The sequence below is a fragment of the Cervus elaphus genome, chromosome 19 (assembly GCF_910594005.1).
Source record: "Cervus elaphus chromosome 19, mCerEla1.1, whole genome shotgun sequence".
In the NCBI taxonomy this organism is placed as follows: domain Eukaryota; kingdom Metazoa; phylum Chordata; class Mammalia; order Artiodactyla; family Cervidae; genus Cervus; species Cervus elaphus.
In genome coordinates, this window is record NC_057833.1 from 77,643,333 (window position 1) to 77,663,554 (window position 20,222).

The 20,222-nt window shown below is 45.7% G+C and overlaps 1 protein-coding gene across 1 annotated transcript in view; it reads right to left on the minus strand.

Annotated features, from left to right (window-relative positions):
* Nucleotides 1–15,586: 15,586 nt before the first annotated feature.
* PCP4 (Purkinje cell protein 4) overlaps nt 15,587–20,222 on the minus strand; it is a 65,370-nt gene continuing 60,734 nt past the window's right edge. The window contains exon 3 of the mRNA XM_043875372.1: nt 15,587–15,998. Coding sequence (XP_043731307.1) covers nt 15,871–15,998 — 128 coding nt within the window. The 3' untranslated portion in view covers nt 15,587–15,870. The remainder of the gene's footprint in view (nt 15,999–20,222) is intronic.

Genomic DNA, 20,222 nt, shown 5'->3' on the forward strand with positions numbered 1-20,222 from the left:
GTCTGGGGTAAAGCTTCATCAGGTGATGCACTGGCCCTGAAGGACTCTGGACCTGGCCATGGAGTCACAGATTAAAAACTCCATGTCTTAGAGTCTTTGCTTTATTTGTTTATGAAATGCAGGGATGGTTGAGATCCCTGTGGAGGCTTGAAACATTGAATGCTCTCTGATTTACAAGCTGGAAGCCGTAGCTGGGCGTGGGAGGACCGAGTAAGCGAGTGCTGGATTAAGAACCAGAGAGTTCATTTAGACCCAGACAGTCACAAAAACCGCTCCACAAACAGCTCCCTGGAGTCACCATCACACACCCGCCTCGGAGGTTAGCAAATTCACAAAGGATCCTCATTCCTGCTGTCCCATCCACCATTCATCTCCACAAGGAGGATGCACTCAGAACTGACTGCAGTGGAGGTCAGCGAGGCTGGGGAGATTACAAATGATGCAGAGTCTGCACTGACCCCCTCCCCACCTGCAGCTTTGCAGCCGCAAATCCATTCCCTCAGCCACTGTGTTCATTGACTTGGCTTGGTGCCCTGGTGCAGCAGAGGATGCTGGCTGGCTGGCAAACAGATCACACACGACGAGTGACCCTTGAACCCCAGAAGATCCAGGTGACACCAGTGCTGGCCCCGGACCAGCCTCTGCAGCAGGACGTGGCTGGGTGTGGACTATGTGCGTAGCTGTGTGGGCACGCCGATGCCATGACACTCCCAGCTCACTTTAGCCCACATCTGCCACCTGGAGGGGTGCCCAGGTGGGGGTGGATGTGATGCTGCCATGCAGCTTCCATCCCAGAGACTGCCTGCCCTGGTGACATAATGATCTGCCAGTTGGCTCAATGGCCTCACCACTGGGTCACAGTCTTGAACCTCAACAGATTTCTACTCGATGCTTTTATGTGTCTGCCCTGTCCTGGTGAGCATAAGCTCTGGTCTCCCTCTCCCTCTCCTAAGAGATTCTCCAATAGCTGTTGCTGTATTGTTCAGTCCCTAAGTTGTGTCCAACTCTCTGCGACCCCAGGGACTGCAGCACACCACACTCCTCTGTCCTCCACTATCTCCCAGAGTTTGCTCAAATTCATGTCCACTGAGTCAGTGATGCTATCTAACTATCTCATCCTCTGTCACCCCCTTCTCCTCTGGCCCTCAATTTTTCCCAGCATCAAGGTCTTTCTTAATGGGTTGGTTCTTCGCATCAGGTGGCCCAAGTATTGTCGTTTGAGCTTCAGCAACAGTCCTTCCAATGAATATTCAGGGTTGATTTCCTTCAGGATTGACTAGTTTGATCTCCTTGCAGTCCAAGGGACTCTCGAGAGTCTTCTCCAACACCACAGTTCAAAAGCATCAGTTCTTCAGTACTTCGGTTGTCTCCATTAGCTAGGGTGATAATAATTAACACATGCATAGTAGGTAAATTACAAGACCACACCAAGTGCTAAGGGTTGGAAGAAACAGCACAGAAAACATCACTCTATGAGTTTCCTATGCTACTGTAACAAGATACCACAAACCAGTACCTTGAAACAACACAAATTTACTACTGCAGTTGTGGAGGTGAGGAATCCCTAATGCATTTTACGGATTGAAAAATCAAGATTTGGGCAAGGCTAAGTTGAGGCCTGAGGCCCTGGGAGAAGAGCTGTTTTCTTGACTTTTCCAGCTTCTAGACACCACTGCCATTCCTTGGCTCACAGCCACGTCCTCCATCTTCAAAAGACATCACTCCAACCTCTCTACCATCTAAATTATGTCTTTTTCTGATGTGATCCTCCTGCCTCCCTCTAATAAGGACCCTGTGATTATGCTGGGTTCACCCAGACAAACAGTATGATCTCCCTACCTCAAAACCCTTAACTTAATCTTGTCTGCAAAGACTTTTTTGCCATGTCAGGTAACATATTTATATTTTCTGGGACAAGAACATGGACATCTTTGGGAACAATTATTTTACTGACCATCCCTGTTGGAATTCAGAGGCAAAAGAGCCTCCTAAGGGATTGAATGGATGAGGGAAGCATCATGGGGACCCTTGAAGATTGTAGAACCCTAAGGCACACTATCTGGATAATTGGTGTTCAAAGCCTGGGGGATTCAGGTGTCAAAGACTGCAGGCTCTCAAGTCAGACCCAGATGAGAAACTCCACTTCACTCCTTCACTAGCTGCATGACCCTAAACTTTTCCTTACCTCTTTGAGTCTTAGTTTTCTTACCTGTAAAATGGAGATACAGCACCTATTTTATAATATTATTAAGATTAAATGAGATTATATATATTATATTAATATATATAATCTATGAAAAGTGAAAGTGAAAGTCACTCACTCTTATCTGAATCTGTGATCCTAGGGACTATAGTCTGCCAGACTCTTCTGTCCATGAAGTTCTCCAGGCCAGAATACTGGAGTGGGTAGCCATTCCCTTCTCCAGGGGATCTTCCCAACCCAGAGATCAAACCCAGGGTCTCCCACATTGCAGGTGGATTCTTTACCAGCTGAGCCACCAGGAAAGCCCAAGAATACTGGAGTGGGTAGCCTATCCCTTCTCCAGGGAATCTTTCCAACCCAGGGATCGAACCAGGGTCTCCTGCATTGAAGGCAGATTCTTTACCAGCTGAGCTACCAGCGAAATATAATCTATATTATGGATTAAATTATATTATATTATATATATATATTAATCTGTATAACCTATGCTATATAGACTAGTCAGTTCAGTTCAGTCTCTCAGTCGTGTCTGACTCTTTGCTACCTCATGGACAACAGCACGCCAGGCTTCCCTGTCCATCACCAACTCCTGCAGCTTGCTCAAACTCATGTCCATCAAGTCAGTGATACGATCCAGCCATCTCATCCTCTGTCGTCCCCTTCTCCTCCTGCCTTCAATCTTGCCCACCATCAGGGTTTTTTCCATTGAGTCATTTCTTCGCATCAGGTGGCCAAAGTACTGGATCTTCAGCTTCAGCATCAGTCCTTCCAGTGAACACCCAGGACTGATTTCCTTTAGGATGGACTGGTTGGATCTCCCTGTAGTCCAAGGGACTCTCAAGAGTCTTCTCCAACACCACAGTTCATAAGTATCAATTCTTTGGTGCTCAGCTTTCTTTATGGTCCAACTGTCACATCCATACATGACTACTGGAAAAACCATAGCGTTGACTAGACAGACCATCACTTTTCATCAGCAAAGTAATGTCTCCGCTTTTTAATGTACTGTCTAAGTTTGTTATAGCTTTTCTTCGAAGGTGCAAGTGTCATTTAATTTCATGGCTGCACTCACCATCTGCAGTGATATAAATCTATATTAGATAAATTTTTATATAATATATAATAATAAAAATTTTAAAAAAATAATAATATATAATAATATAATCTCATTTAATTAATAGATTAGTATATAATAAAGATTATATAGGTTAATATATAAAATATATGAAAGTTAAAGTATTAGTCACTCAGTCATGTCTGACTCTTTTCAATACCATGGACTGTAACCCACCAGGCTCCTCTGTTCATGTGATTTTCCAAGCAAGAATACTGGAGTAGGTTGCCATTTCTTTCTCCAGGGGATCTTTCTGACCCATAGATTGAAACCACGTCTCCTGTGTCTCCTGCACTGCAGGCAGATTCTTTACCTGCTGAATCATCAGGTAATAATATATATATATGTGTATATATACACACACACACACACACATATAATCTAATTTAATCTTAATGATCTTGTAAAGATATGACTATTATAAGATTATTATGTTATATATAAGATTATTATTAAATATATGACTATTATATCTTATAAATACTATATAGATTAATATAATCTATAATATATAGACTATATATATGTATATAATCTCATTTAATCATAATCTTACAAAGTAGACACTACATATTTTATATATATATATAAAGTGCTCAGTGGCTTGCTTCAGCCTGACATACAGAAAGGTCTTTGTTCCCTCTCTACCACTCTGGGGAGCTTATTAGACCCACTTTACAGAGGAGGAGATTGAGGTCAATGGAAGTTATGGTTCTTGCCCAGGATGGCATCAGTGGTAGTAACTGAGTCAGAGCCCAAGCCTGGCTCTCCTGATGACAGGTGCTCCTGGGAGGTTAGGTTGAAAGAAGGATCTCTGATTCCCATGGAAGAAAGGACAAAAATATATTATAAGCAGGATCCTGGATTTGCAGTGCTCAGACACCTGCTGTCCTTGTGGCCACCATGGGCTTGGGGATTTGTTTGTTTTTTTTTTTTTTAGGAAAGAGGTGGCTTAGAAATGTACATGTCTTGATGCCCATCTGTCCTGATTCAATTGTATATCTATCCATTGTCAGCTGAAATGACTTAAAAAATCCACCAAACATCTTTCTAAAACCCTCTTTAAAAAGAAAAATGGGCTGATTTTGAACTCTGACCAAGTCAGGATCAGTCTTTCTTGGCTGTTGATGAATGGGAACACAAGATTTATTTATGTCTCTCAAGTGTGGATGTCCATGTCCTCAGATACAATGGGAGCTGATTTCTTCAGAGTGCTCACAACTTGAATACATATTTATTAATTCACTCTCCTGACAAATATTTACTGAATAGCTGACCTGCCATCAAATGGACGTCCCTGACCTCGGAGCTGAGTGAAGACACCAATCACAGAAGCACAAAAATGCATGTGAAATTGAAGCTATAATAAGAACCTTCAAGAGTAGGACCTTACAGAGGGGTGGGGATGCTGGGGCGGAGCTTGCAGCAGAAACGGTGGTGTGTATGCTACACCTCCTGAGCACATGGGTGGACACATTTCCTGCTTCCCTTGAAAATAGGTGTGGCCACTTGCCTGTGTTCAGACTGGAGGAATTTCTGTGAGTCACTTCTTGACCTGGCCCATTACACACCTTTGATGTCATCTTCCACATGGAGAGGACTGGCTCAGAACACCTGCATCGGTCTCTGCAGTGAGTGAAAAATGAACTTCCCTCAGGTGCAGCCTCCACGATTGGAGGCTGATCTCTTCCAGCAGTTAGTTTCATCTCAATTGCTCCAGAAGGGAATGTGCCAGCTCAGAACTAAGGCATGATGGGAGGTGTGTGTGTGTATGATAGTCACTAAGTCATGTCTGACTTTTTGTGACCCCATTGACTGTAGCCCACCAGGCTCTGCTGTCCTTGGGATTTCCCAGGCAAGAACACTGGAGTGTGTTGCCATTCCCTTCTCCAGGAGATCTTCCTGACCTAGGGATAAAACCCAGGTCTCCTGCATTTCAGGCGGATTCTTTACCATCTGAGCCACCAAGGAAGCTCGTGATAGGAAGTAAACAAATGCAAAGACTAAGGGGCACTGACATGGAAGGTGGGAAAGTATGTTTGAAGAACTGAAACATCCAGAAAACAAGGGGGAGAGAGGGCAGGTCTCCCCAAGACACATCAAGGAGATTGTCTTTCTCCTAAGAACACAACGAAGCCAGTGTAAGGTTTCAAGTGTGGGGGCAGGAAGACAAGGTGACATGGTCAGATCCACATTTGTACAAGAATGCTCTGGCTGCTACAGGGGAACATTCTCGAGAAAGGACTGTGGGCACAAAGTGGAGGAATCGGAGGAACAATGAGCTGATCCCAGCGCAGAGTGGCGTGGCTCCCTCCCAATTAGCAGCTTGATCTAGCCCTTTGGACCAGTAGATCACTAGAGGGTCTGGCACAAATCTCCTGTCTCAAGCTGGCCATGCTCCTCTGTGTGGCTTCCAGGGAAGAGTGGACAGACGGAGGACTGGGACGTGGGTGGTCATGGCAGCAGAAGAGGGAGACCTGTGGTCAGGGTGATGTTTCTGGCATCAGTGAAGTTCATATGGGGACACAGAGGTGGAGATTCCTCCCAGTCTTACCAACTAACGTACTTTCATCTCCATTCAGGCATCTCCATGCAGCAGTCCATCACACACATCAATGACAACCTGGTTTGGGACAAGACAGTCATCTTGTTGGAGCTGTGTAGTTCATCCCAGAGGTGGGCTAGGAAAAGATTCCTTAGTTGTTGTTCAGTCGCTCAGTGGTGTCCAACTCTTTGCCACCCCATGGACTGCAGCCCGCCAGGTTCCTCTGTCCATGCGATTCCCCAGGCAAGAATACTGGAGTGGGTTGCCATTTCCTTCTCCAGGGGATCTTCCTGACCCAGGGATTGAACCCTCGTCTTTTATGTCTCCTGCTTTGGCAGGTGGATTCTTTACCAGTAGTGCCACCTGGGAAGCTCTCTTTAGTTGAGGGGCTATAAGGAAAAGAACCTCACCTGAAACCCCAAAAGCACTAACAGAGAAACCTCCATCCACTCCCCCTTTGTGAGCAATCACAACTCTTGTGATGACATCTTTCTAAACTCTTAGTCAGCGAGCCCCTGCAACACTGGCACATGGAAATAAGGAGAGAAATCTCCATCGTCAGGTCTGATTTCACAGGGCAAGGAGCAGAAAGTGGACATGTTCAGTGTCATGCTCTTGACTAGCCTCTGGTTGTTTTATCCATCAATCCTGATAAAGTCCCGTCATTATCCCTGCCCTGTGGACCCCTGCCTCCCAGGAGGTCACATCCAGCAGAGCAGGCTTCACTTGTATTCAGTTAAGCATCTGTTAGCAAAAGGACAAACTATTTGGAAAAGGGCAACGTGACAGGCAGTAGAGTCCAGTGCCACAGCCACAAGGAAAACATCAGAGCAGCAGCCGAGAAGAAACAGAGGTGGTAAGGACACCTCAGAGTCCTGCAGTCAATCAGCGGGGTTGTGGAGCCAGTCCAATGAGTTCTTGTCTGTTCACATTGCAGTAAAGGGCTTTCAGAACTGGTGAGCTCTGCTCCTGAGATGGTGAATGCTGCAGACTGAATGTTTGTGTCCCACCAAAAATTCATAGGGTGAAACCCTAACTCCTCACGTAATGGGGCCTTGGGGAAGCAACTGCGTTTAGAGCAGGTCATGAGGGTGGACCCCATGATGGGATCTGTGCTGTTTTTTTAAAAAAATAATTTTTTATTTATTTAACTTTTGGTTGCGCTGGGTCTTTATTGCTGCACGTGGGATTTTCTCTAGTTCTGGAGAGTGAGGGTGACCCTACCATTGCGATGTGCAGTCTTCTCATTGCAGTGGTTTCTCCAGTTGGGGAGCACAAGCTCTAGCGCACACAGGCCTCAGTAGCTGTGGCACGTGACCTCAGAAGTTGTGGTTCCCAGGCTCTCTAGAGCACGGGCTCAATAGTCACGGCACATCGGCTTAGCTGCTCCACAGCGTGTGGGATCTTCCCGGATCAGGGATCGAACCCATGTCTCCTGCATTGGTGGGCAGTTTCTTTACCACTGAGCCACCAGGGAAGCCTGGGATCCATGCTCTTACAAAAAGAAAAAGAGACACTAGAACTTTCTTTCTACCATGTGAGGACACAGCAAGCAGGAGGAGGCCTGCTTAGAGAACAGACTGGTGGTTGCCAAGGTAGGGGTGGGGGGATGGAGTGAGAGTTTGGGGTTAGCAGATACAAACTATTATATAGAGAATAAATAACAACAAGGTGCTACTATATATGCCCAGGAACTCTACTCAATATCTTGTGATACTACTATTCAACATAGTTTTGGAAGTTTTGGCCACAGCAATCAGAGGAGAAAAAGAATTAAAAGGAATCCAGATAGGAAAAGAAGTGAAACTCTTGCTGTTTGCAGATGACATGATCCTCTACATAGAAAACCCTAAAGACTCTACCAGAAAATTACTAGAGCTAATCAATGAATATAGTAAAGTTGCAGGATATAAAATTAACACACTGAAATCCCTTGCATTCCTATACACTAACAATGAGAAAACAGAAAGAGAAATTAAGGAAACAATACCATTCACCATTGCAACAAAAAGAATAAAATACTTAGGAGTATATCTACCTAAAGAAACAAAAGACCTATACATAGAAACCTATAAAACACTGATGAAAGAAATCAAAGAGGACACAAACAGATGGAGAAATATACCCTGTTCATGGATTGGAAGAATCAATATTGTCAAAATGACTATACTACCCAAAGCAATCTATAGATTCAGTGCAATCCCTGTCAAGCTACCAACAGTATTTTTCACAGAACTAGACCAAATAATTTCACAATTTGTATGGAAATACAAAAAACCTCTAATAGCCAAAGTAATCTTGAGAAAGAAGAATGGAACTGGAGGAATCAACCTGCCTGACTTCAGACTATACTACAAAGACACAGTCATCAAGACAGTATGGTACTGGCACAAAGACAGAAATATAGATCAATGGAACAGAATAGAAAGCCCAGAGATAAATCCACAAACCTATGGACACCTTATCTTTGACAAAGGAGGCAAGGATATACAATGGAAAAAAGACAACCTCTTTAACAAGTGGTGCTGGGAAAACTGGTCAACCACTTGTAAAAGAATGAAACTAGAACACTTTCTAACACCATACACAAAAATGAACTCAAAATGGATTAAAGATCTAAATGTAAGACCAGAAACTATAAAACTCCTAGAGGAGAACATAGGCAAAACACTCTCCGACATAAATCACAGCAAGATCCTCTATGACCCACCTCCCAGAATATTGGAAATAAAAGCAAAACTAAACAAATGGGACCTAATGAAACTTAAAAGCTTTTGCACTACAAAGGAAACTATAAGCAAGGTGAAAAGACAGCCCTCAGATTGGGAGAAAATAATAGCAAATGAAGCAACAGACAAAGGATTAATCTCAAAAATATACAAGCAACTCCTGCAGCTCAATTCCAGAAAAATAAATGACCCAATCAAAAAATGGGCCAAAGAACTAAACAGACATTTCTCCAAAGAAGACATACAGATGGCTAACAAACACATGAAAAGGTGCTCAACATCACTCATTATTAGAGAAATGCAAATCAAAACCACAATGAGGTACCATTACACGCCAGTCAGGATGGCTGCTATCCAAAAGTCTACAAGCAATAAATGCTGGAGAGGGTGTGGAGAAAAGGGAACCCTCTTACACTGTTAGTGGGAATGCAAACTAGTACAGCCACTATGGAAAACAGTGTGGAGATTCCTTAAAAAACTGGAAATAGAACTGCCATATGACCCAGCAATCCCACTTCTGAGCATACACACCGAGGAAACCAGATCTGAAAGAGACACATGCACCCCAATGTTCATCGCAGCACTGTTTATAATAGCCAGGACATGGAAGCAACCTAGATGTCCATCAGCAGATGAATGGATAAAGAAGCTGTGGTACATATACACCATGGAATATTACTCAGCCATTAAAAAGAATTCATTTGAATCAGTTCTAATGAGATGGATGAAACTGGAGCCCATTATACAGAGGGAAGTAAGCCAGAAAGATAAAGACCAGTACAGTATACTAACACATATATATGGAATTTAGAAAGATGGTAATGATAATCCTATATGCAAAACAGAAAAAGAGACACAGATGTACAGAACAGACTTTTGGACTCTGCGGGAGAAGGTGAGGATGGGATGTTTAGAGAGAACAGCATCGAAACATGTATATTATCAAGGGTGAAACAGCTCACCAGCCCAGGTTGGATGCATGAGACAAGTGCTTGGACCTGGTGCACTGGGAAGACCCAGAGGGATCGGGTAGAGAGGGAGGTGGGAGGGGGGTTCAGGATGGGGAATACATGTAAATCCATGGCTGATTCATGTCAATGTATGACAAAAACCACTACAATATTGTAAAGTAATTAGCCTCCAACTAATAAAAATAAATAGAAAAAACAAACAAAAAATATCTTGTGATAAACCACAATGGAAAAGAATATATGTTGTTGTGTTGTTCAGTCGCTCAGTTCTGTCTGACTTTTTGTGACCCCATGGACGGCAGCACACCAGGCTTCCCTGTCCTTCACTATCTCCCAGAATGTGCTCAAATTCATGTGTATTGAGTTGATGATGCTATCCAACTCTTGTCCCCTTCTCCTGCCTTCAATTTTTCCCAACATCTGGGTCTTTTCCAATTAGTCGGGTCTTTTCCAATTAGTCGGCTCTTTGCACCCAGTGGCCAAAGTATTGGAGCTTCAGCATCAGTCCTCCAATGAATATTCAGGGCTCATTTCCTTTAGGATTGACTGGTTTGATCCCCTTGCTGTCCAAGTGATTCTCAAGAATATGTAAAAGAAAAATAATGCTCACCTCAGGCATGAGATGGTCTCTTGCTGTCACTTGAGATGGAAAAAATCCCTACACCTCCCTCAAAATGCAAGGATAGAGATTAAATAATACAAGACAAGAATAAAGAAAGGCGCTCAAAACACAGAATAGAAAGTTATTGTTATTTACAGATGATAGACAGGTCTGTCTAGTTGGAAATCTGAACAAATCCACTGAAAATGATCAGATATTACATATGATTTGACAGACTTTTGGGGAGGGGGGCTCCAAAATCACTACAGATGTTGACTGCAGCCATAAAAACTAAAAGACACTTGCTCCTTGGAAGAAAAGCTATGGCCAACCTAGACAGCATATTAAAACGTGGAGATATTACTTTGCCAACAAAGGTCCATCTAGTCAAAGCTATGGTTTTTCCAGTGGTCATGTATGGATGTGAGAGTTGGACTATAAAGAAAGCTGAGCACCAAGGAATTAATGCTTTTGAACTGTGGTGTTGGAGAAGACTCGTGAAAGCCCCTTGGACTGCAAGGGGATCCAACCAGTCCATCTTAAAGGAAATCAGTCCTGAATAGTCATTGGAAGGACTGATGGTGAAGCTGAAACTCCAATACTTTGGCCGCCTGATGTGAAGAACTGACTCAATGGAAAAGACCTTGATGCTGGGACACATTGAAGGTGGGAGGAGAAGGGGATGACAGAGGATGAGATGGCTGGATGACATCACCGATTCTGTGGACATGAGTTTGAGTAAACTCTGGCAGTTAGTGGTGAATAGGAAAGCCTGGAGTGTTGCAGGCCATGGGGTCGCTAAGACACAGCTGAGCGACTGAACTGAACTGAACAAGTTTAATATGCAGAAATCAGTAGTTATCCTAGAAAAAAAGCAAACCCAACTAGAGATCGCTGTGGGGAAAGACTGTATTTGAATGGACAACAAATACTATGAGATACCTGGAAATTGAAAAGAAATGTGCAACACCTATGTGAAGAAAACTGTAAGACTTGACTGAAAGTCATAAAATGCTATAAAGACAATAATATAAAGAAATCCATTCTTCCCTCACTATGCCCCAGTGTGGCCATAAATTCAATGTAATTCTGCCTGTCCATGGCATCCGAGATAACTTAGATGTTCTATTCTTGGATGTCTGTGAGACCTTAATAACTCTTTTTTTTAGAGAGAACTATGATGCTGGAGAAGACTCTTACAGCCCCCTGGACAGAGGATGAGATGGTTGGATGGCATCACCAACTCAATGTACAGGAGTTTGAGCAAACGCTGGGAGATGGTGAAGGGCAGGGAAGCCTAGTGTGCTGCAGTCCATGGGGTCACAAAGAGTTGGACACAGCTTGGTGACTGAATAAGAACAAAGAGTGGGTTTCTTCTCTTTTCAATGAATGAGTCAACCTAAGCTACCCTTCCATCTCTTGTGGGCCCATACATTTTGGGTCTTGGGTCCTCACATGCATCCCGTGGCATTTCTCTCCAAATGAACTTTTGTAGCTTCTTGCCAAAAAAAAATTTAAGATTTGGGGTCAGCTTTAACCAGCTTCAGCATTTACTCTCCTTCCCATTGATTGGCTCAGGTCCATGACTATTGGTTAAGACTCACAAGGATTGATGCTTTTGAACTGTGGTGTTGGGGAAGATTCTTGAGAGTTCCTTGGACAGCAAGGAGATCAAACCAGTCTATCCTAAAAGAAGTCAGTCCTGAATATTCATTGGAAGGACTGATGCTGAAGCTGAAACTCTAGTACTTTGGCCACCAGAAGCAAAGAACTGATTTAATGGAAAAGACCCTGATGCTGGGAAAGATTGAAAGCAGGAGAAGGGGATGACAGAGGATGAGATGGTTGGATGACATCACTGACTCAATGCACATGAGTTTGAGCAAGCTCTGGGAGTTGATGATAGACAGGGAGGCCTGGAATACTGCAGTCCTTGGGTCACAAAGAGTTGGACATGACTGAGTGACTGAACTGAACTGAACTGAACCTCTTGAGTCAAGCACACACCACCTACCCAGATTGCTACAACCCAGAGAAGCAGAGTCCCATGAATTAGGTTGAGTCAGGAAAAAGGGTGTTGGTGATGGAGGCAAAGACTGACTCTTTACCTCATGGTCTGCCATTGGCTTCCCAGGTGGTGCTAGTGGTAAAGAACCCACCTGCCAATGCAAGAGGCAAAAGAGATACAGGTTCCATCCCTGGATCAGGAAGATCTCCTGGAGGAGGGCGTGGCAACCCACTCCAGTATTCTTGCCTGGAGAATCCCATGGACAGAGGAGCCTGGTGGGCTACAGTCCATAGGGTCGTACAGAGTCAGACACAACTGAAACGACTTAGCATGCACACGTGCGCTACCATTAATAATCTTTCACTCATCAGATACCCACATGGAGACATTTTAAATTCCTAACATTTTCCCATCCACCTTGCCAAGTAGACTTTATCATCACCTGGATGGTATGGAAACAAGCTGCTCGAGGTAGATAGCTTCTCTGTGGTCACTTGGCTGACCTGTAGGTCAGATATGAATCTAGTTCCAAGTCCTGCCTCCTGGCTTGCACAAGTTTGAGTACACAGCACGCCCCTTGGCTCGGGTGTGCTAATCCAGTGAATCTTTGGGTCTGCAGAGCTCAGCCCCTTCTCCTCCTAGGCCTTGCCCTGACTCCTGCACCCGCCTACCCCCCACACTATTACCTGGTAAATACAGTGGCCCCCACTCTCTTTCGGATGACCACTGTGGGTTGCAATTCCTTAGGAAGGCTTCAGTAATTCTCCAAGCTCAGATGAGCTGTCTCTCCTCTGGTCCACTGGAGCACAAATCTCTCCATTTTACCATCTACTTATTGCTGCCTCCTCCCCACCAGTCTGCCACCACCGTGACAGTGCCAAGTACATACATACACTAGGAGTTCAATAACTATGTGTGAAATGAAATTGACACCACATGTTGCCCCACTTGGACACAGCCTGGGAAGGGAAAGTCCCCCTCCTCCCTGCGGTGAACACTGCAGCCTCAGCAGCAGAAAGGTCCCCAGAGGCTGGAGCCACGAGCCTCTGCTCCTTCCTCTGGCTCTACGAAGCCATAGGCTTAATGCACCCAATTCCCATACAGAGCGGGGCATTTTGGAGTCTCCCCATTGCCTGGTAGGACGCCGTCTATGGGGTCGCACAGAGTTAGGCACAATTGAAGTGACTTAGCAGCAGCAGCAGCACTGCTGTTGACTGGCATTTCAGACTCTCATGAATCCACCTGGGAAGTAAATTAAATTCATTCCAGTGACCCATAGAAAGTCACATACACCCTCATCCTGTGATTGAACCAAGAAGGTGAATCAAAATGCTTGAGGGGCCTCTCCAGTCATCACCCCACCCTCCTCCTTTTGCCTCCAGGGGCTTTGTCAGTGTGGAAGGAGTGTTTCCGGTCCAGGAGTCCCTCCCTAGGACTCCCCACTGTGCATGGAGAATCCCCTCTAGGGGGAGCATCCTCACTATAAAACCAGTTGTTTCTAGATTTCTTTTTTTTTTATTGCATTTTATTTATTTATTTTTGACTGTGCTGGGTCTTCACTGCTACACTGGCTTTTCTCCAGTTGCTGTGAGTGGAAGCTACTCTCTAGTTGTGGTGCTCAGGCTTCTCATTAAGGTGGCTTTTCTTATCGCAAAGCACGGGCTCTAGATGGGCAGGCATCAGTAGTTGCAGGCTGTGGGCTCCATAGTTGTGGCTCCTGGGCTCTAGAGCCTGCAGGACTCAGTAGTTGTGGTGCAACAAGCTTAGTGACTCTATGGCATGTGGGGTCTTCCCAGACCAGGGATGGAACCCATGTCTCCTGCATTGGCAGCGGATTCCTATCCAGTGTGCCACCAGAGAAGTCCTGTTTCTAGATTTCTCAGAGCCAGAGAGAGTGTTGGCCATCAAGTCCAGACTCATCTAGTAAGGGGGAACCCCACTTCCTTTATGTAAAAGATTCAGAGAATGAGGGAGCAGTGGGATTGCTGGGAGGACAGGTGTAGAGGGAATTCATGTGAATGATTAAATGCTTGTTTTTGCTCCCAACTTTCCTCGTGTTGTGACTCCAGAGAAGACAGGGTCACGTTCATAATCCACTGTCTTCATGACACTTTCTATGGAGGGTCCCCTCAACCCACGGTCCTCCTCTCAGTGGGGACCACAGGTTGTCAGGAGCCCCAAAGGGCCCTGGCTGGTTGCTGGGCAAGCCACAACGATCCCAACTTGTGCTTCTCTAGTTGGAAACACATCAGAGGAGCCCAAGTCTCCTGGACCATAACAGCCCCAGAAGGTGTCCAGTAAAAGGGATTTGCATACACAAGAGAATGAACACATTTGCAGATGAGTTTTTCAGACAGTCTTTCTCAGTCTGTACTTGGGGACATCGAATGGGGCCTTGCCAGAGAAGCTACAAGTCATGGCCCTGCCCACTGCTTGCTCCCACCATGCGTTGTACTTTGTACACACACACAATCCCAGGTGCACGTATGTGAGAGGGCATGTACACACACACACACACACCACATTCCTCCTCTCTCCACTATTCCCCACTCTCTGCCTCCATCCTTGGTTAATTGCTGGCAAAGGAAAGAAGCTGATCGGCCCACAGCGGTACCCTGTGCTGCCCCCAAGCATCTCGGGATGAAGATGAGATGCAGCTTCCAGATCAGGGTCTCACATGGCAAAGCCCAAACCACACCAGACTTGGGGGCTGGAGGCCCCTGCCTCCCGGGGCCCCAAGGCAAATATACACCTGTCTCTCAACTCGGAGGATTGTCCTCTGCATGTGACAGCCCTCTCCTTCCTGCCTACCCTTTGGGTGTGGGAAGCAATTCATCTGCAAGGTTTGCAGGGGAAGAGATGGGGCATGAGAGAACCCACAGCTTCTCCCATTTGCAGGATGTGCTAAATAGTCTTAACAGGTGGCAAATTACTATCTGAGGAGTGTAAGGAGTTGGGGGGCGGGGGATCACCTGGCCATGGAGCCCCACATGAGTGGGGAGAGGCAGGTGAGTGGTGGAATGGCTGTCAGTAGTGGGGACATCCCCCCCAGGGAACTGAAATGTGCCTGCTGCCTAAACCTGGGTGACACGCCCAAATAGATGTATTGCCCTCCCACTTCAAGTTCTTCTGCATGAGTCACAGTTCCCCAGGGAGCCCTCTGATTCTTTGACTCACCAGGATCCAGGGCTCTAACCCCACAGTAAGAAGAAAATTCATTGCCCATCTCTGAACTAGACAGGCACAGCTGAGCACACATCTCCCATTCTCAGCAGGAAAACTGCTCACAGAAGGCACCGCGTTTCAGCTCTGACTCTTGGAGGGAGAGGAAAATAGGCATCTAGCCTGTAGCCCCTTCTAACAGCAGTAACTTTCCAAGTTAATGTAAAAGGGGAGACAGAGGCAGACACTTAAATCACACATCTTAACTCCATTTTATTACAACATCAAGGAAAATAATTAGTTGCAGGAGGAATGATCCTGAAGATAAACAGAGATTAAGCTGCTCACAACTGCATTGTCTACACCTTCCTACAAGGGTATAAATATCACGGGTCTCTGTGCATGCATTGCGGGACTGCGGTGCACATGGGTATCATGTGATGAGGACTTCTCTTGAGGGCGCTGTTCCTTTTCAATTTCTTGATGGATGATGGCTGAAGCTGGTGTCTCCTGGCAGACTAGGAAGGGACTCTCCCGCTAGGACTGGGACCCGGCCTTTTTCTTCTGGAATTTTCTGAACTGAGACTGGATGGCCACCGCCGCGCGTTCTGTCTCTGGCGCATCCATGTCGATGTCGAATTCCTCTTGAACCTTCTTCTGCCCATCTGGAGCAAGAAAAGCACAAACAGAAGGCGATCACTGAGCAGCGAGCAGGAAGACAGCGGCTCTGGATCAAGCCAGGCTCCGAGCGCCACGTGGCACCTCCCCCAGCACGAGACCTTATTTGCAAGGTACCGGCCAGCAGAGCGTGTCCTGGGCTCCCTCAGAGCTCAGAAGCAACCGTCTTCTGACTGCCGAGTCGCTACCCCTGCCAGGGAGGGACGAGGAAAGTCAGAAACACAGTCGGCATCATGGACACTTTCTGTACCAGTCTCTGTTCCTTGGGGCCCCATTTAATATTGGGATTAACGTACATAGACTGCTATATATAAGATAGGGTTTCCCTGGTAGCTCAATTGGTAAAGACTTCACCAGCAATACAGGAGACCCAAGTTTGATCCCTGGGCCTGGAAGACCCCCCCTGGAGAAGGAAATGGCAAACCAGTCCAGTATTCTTGCCTGGAAAATCCCATGAACAGGGAAGCCTGGCGGGCTACAGTCCACGAGGTCTCAAGAGTCAAACACAACTTAGTGACTAAACCACCATATGTAAAATAAATGCCAAGGACCTACTATATAGCACAGGAAACTCTACTCAACATCTTGCAATAACCTATGATGGAAAAGAATCTGAAAAAGAATATACGTATATGTGTATGTGTTTGTACTTTCCTATACACTGAAACAAGTGCAGAACTGTACTTCAATTAAAAAAATTTAAAACTCTAACAGTGCTATTATTTTCCTCTTTCTCATGTACATACAATTTTTTTCTTTTTTATGTTTTTACTGATTCGTATTTTTTTTTATCTTTGGTTATATTTATTTTTAATTGATTACTGATTGCTTTACAATATTGGTTTGATTCCTGTCATATATCAACATGAATTAGCCATAGGTGTACATATGTTCCCCGCCTTCTTGAACCTCCCGAGATACAATTTAAACAGTCCTGCAGATAATAGACCGAGTGGTAACTCTTGCTCAGGACAGCTCCAACCAACAGAGGCACTGAGCTTCCACGCACACACACGTGAGATTTACTGATTGAATGAGGCCTTCTGTTTCTACCACTGTCACAGGTGGATGATACCATCCGACCTTCACAATCAAGCTGGACTTGCACATCTTAACAATTTGTTTCAATGACGTAGGCTTCGCATTTGTTTGCTGTGGCAGGGGGCTGAACTCATTCACAGTTAAGATCCTTGAAAATAGGATAGGAGCCATGGTGAAGTGATTACCTGTGTTGAGGCTGCCTTTGTGCTGTGTACACTTTTAGCCAAAGATAAGAAAAATAAATAAACAAACCCTCTAGTCACAGAAGGGAAGAATCGTTAATATTCCTTCAGTTTAGTGACAGCTGATGATCAGAATCATCAAAGGCACTATTTTGTAACAGAGACATGAGGACCCACCCCAGACTCGGGGTGCCTCTTCACGGCCACAGCGGAAGCACTCCTTCAAACAAGACCAAGTTAGAGTAATCAGCGTCCCTGGGCATAGGGTCAGACAGCCCTACTTTCTAAAAAATGCTCTCAGGTGATTTCCAGATGCAGCTAGGGTTGAGATCCAGCTACTTGGCTTAAGATGAAGTAACAAATAAGGCCCTGGGGTTAACTCCTGAAAGAACCAGAGGCAGAACCCCCCCACTTGGCACCTGGGCTGAGAATATCCCCGCCATCCTGGGCTTGCACCTGGAGCAGAGGTCAGGACAGCGTGTGGAGCACACCCAGCTTGGGGGTGGAGCACGGGGAGCATAGGAGGCAGGACAGGAAGCCCACCCAGGGAGCACAGCCAGGGCTTCACTCCTTGACCTTATCACCAGCATCCTGAGGTCATCACTTAACCTGAGCGTGGTCCAGCCCTTCTCCGTCTGTCTTACTTTGTGCCCTCGGATGACAGTATTCAGTCAGTATCCCCAGCACAGAGAGTCAGGGATGCTGGGGTCACATGCAAGTGACACAGGTCCCTTCTCTCCTGCTTACTCTGATCTGTTTTCTCTCTCCATTAGATAGACAGATAGATAATGTTAGATGATAGTTTAGATAGGTGGATAAATAGCTATGATAGGTTAAATAGACGTGTGTGTGTTCAGTCACTCAGTCATGTCCAACTCTTTGTGACCCCATGGACTGTAGCCCGCCAGGCTCTTCTATCCATGGAATTCTCCAGGCAAGAATACTGGAGTGGGTTGCCATTTCCTCCTCCAGGGGATCTTCCTGAACCAGGAATCAAACCTTCATCTCCTGCATTGGCAGGAAGATTCTTTACCACTGAGCCACCTAGGAAGCCCATAGATTAGATAGATAGATAGAATAGGTAGATAGATGAGAGAGAGAGAGACGTGTCTGGTTGAATAACTTTTCCTTTGCAGATCCTTAAGCACTCTCCCCTCAGTTTTCTCAGAGACCAAGCAGGTTGCGCCTGGAGCCCTCCAATCACACCTCCATCTGGGAGGAGAAGACGCTGGCTTTATAAGCCTTACTGGACTGATTGGCCCATGACCGAAATCAGTAAAATTGTTTCCCTCTATCTCAGATTGACCACTGAGATTTTGAGTATCTTGATGTCCATGGATTATTTGTGAGTGATATTTTTTAACCCATGAGACCCCAGATGATACAGAGAATCGTGGGATTGTCTCTTACTGTGTTGGGTAGTCATCCACATTTTAATCCCCACTCCAAGTCCCTTTCTTCAGAGATTCTCTAAGGAGCAGAAACATCAGGAAGGATAGGAGGTTCCTGAGGCTCAAATTCATCCTTTAAAAACATTTCGCTGAGGTTATCACAGGCTTCCCAGGTGGCTCAGTGGGAAGAAGCTGCCTACCAATGTAGGAGATGTGGATTCCATCCCTAGGTTGGGAAGATCCTCTGGAGCAGGGACTGGCTATCCTCTCTGGTATTCTCTGGGAAATCCTATGGACAGAGGAGCCTGGCGGGCTACAGTCCACTGGGTCGCAAAAGAGTTGAACACAACTTAGCAACTAAACAAAAAAATGATTATCACAAGAGCCTGTGACTGGAGCGCAAGCATATATCAAACCAGCGCATGATGGCTCAGCTCATCTGTCCTCGGCATGGAGCAGAAGCAGTATCTTGTGCACCAAGAATCATCACCGGAAGGTCTGGAGTCCCAGGTGCTTCTCCTCCCAGAGGAACCCTTCTATCTACTGTACCCTGATTGCAAAGGGGGAGAATGAGATCTGACTCAAAAGAAGATGGGAGATTTTCTCTTTCAGAGTTAAAATGCTGCTGCAGCCTGAAGCTTTTGAGCGGCCTGTTTCGTCTTTTCCCTCTTACAATGACGGAAGAAAACAGCAATATTATTTTTTGACACATGATGAATGAAGATGTGGAAAATTATGTATATTTAGGGAATATGTAATGAGACAGTAAAGACGGGTCATAAAAATGGATTTCACAATTATATCTTCGACTAATATCTTCAGCCAAAGTGATTTATAGATTCCTCCCTCCTTTGAAAAATATTTCAGTGTTTAAAAAAGAAAACCACTGATGTTTCAGGAGTCTTTACTTTGTAGAGTCCAGCATTTCTTGGAGGTCTGCCATGGTTAGTGCTTCTGCTGAGCTGCCCAGGGATGTGCAGAGCATCCAGGACCCAGATTGTGGAGGAAAAGAAACAATTAGAACTGGGGACACAGGGTTCAATGCAAATGATCTGAGGGCCTGGCAATGGGTCCATGTCATCCTGGGAGCTAGAAGATAAAGGAGCTCTAAGCACCCCACACTCAGCAGGAGTGAGGGAATGATGGAGAAGGGGCAACTGAGGGACCACAGCCGGCGCCCAGTGGACATCCCCTCATTGATGCCAAGGCTCCCTCCCTTGACCTGGGTGATGGTGACAGTGGAAGGGTGCAGGAGGGCTATATGAAACCTCCCTTTGCCATCACTCCAGGGCAGACGAGAGATGCTGACCAGCAGCATCAGCTGAAACCCAAAGGTAGGAACTTGGCCTTGCCTGAGGGGGACAGGAAGGGCCCTGCAAGGAGTGGGTTCCCTCCGGGGCACACCCTACCCACTCCCCCCGCATCACTACTCTTCATGGAGCTACCTCTGTCTTATTCTACTCCCTGCTCTACTTCCTGTTTGGTGGTCCATCAACCCATCTGAGCTCCCTAAGGTCGGGGGCTTCAGCCTTCTTGTGCGGCTCACACGGGGCCCAGCACATAGCAGGCATTCCACAAGTAACCAATGGTTGATTGC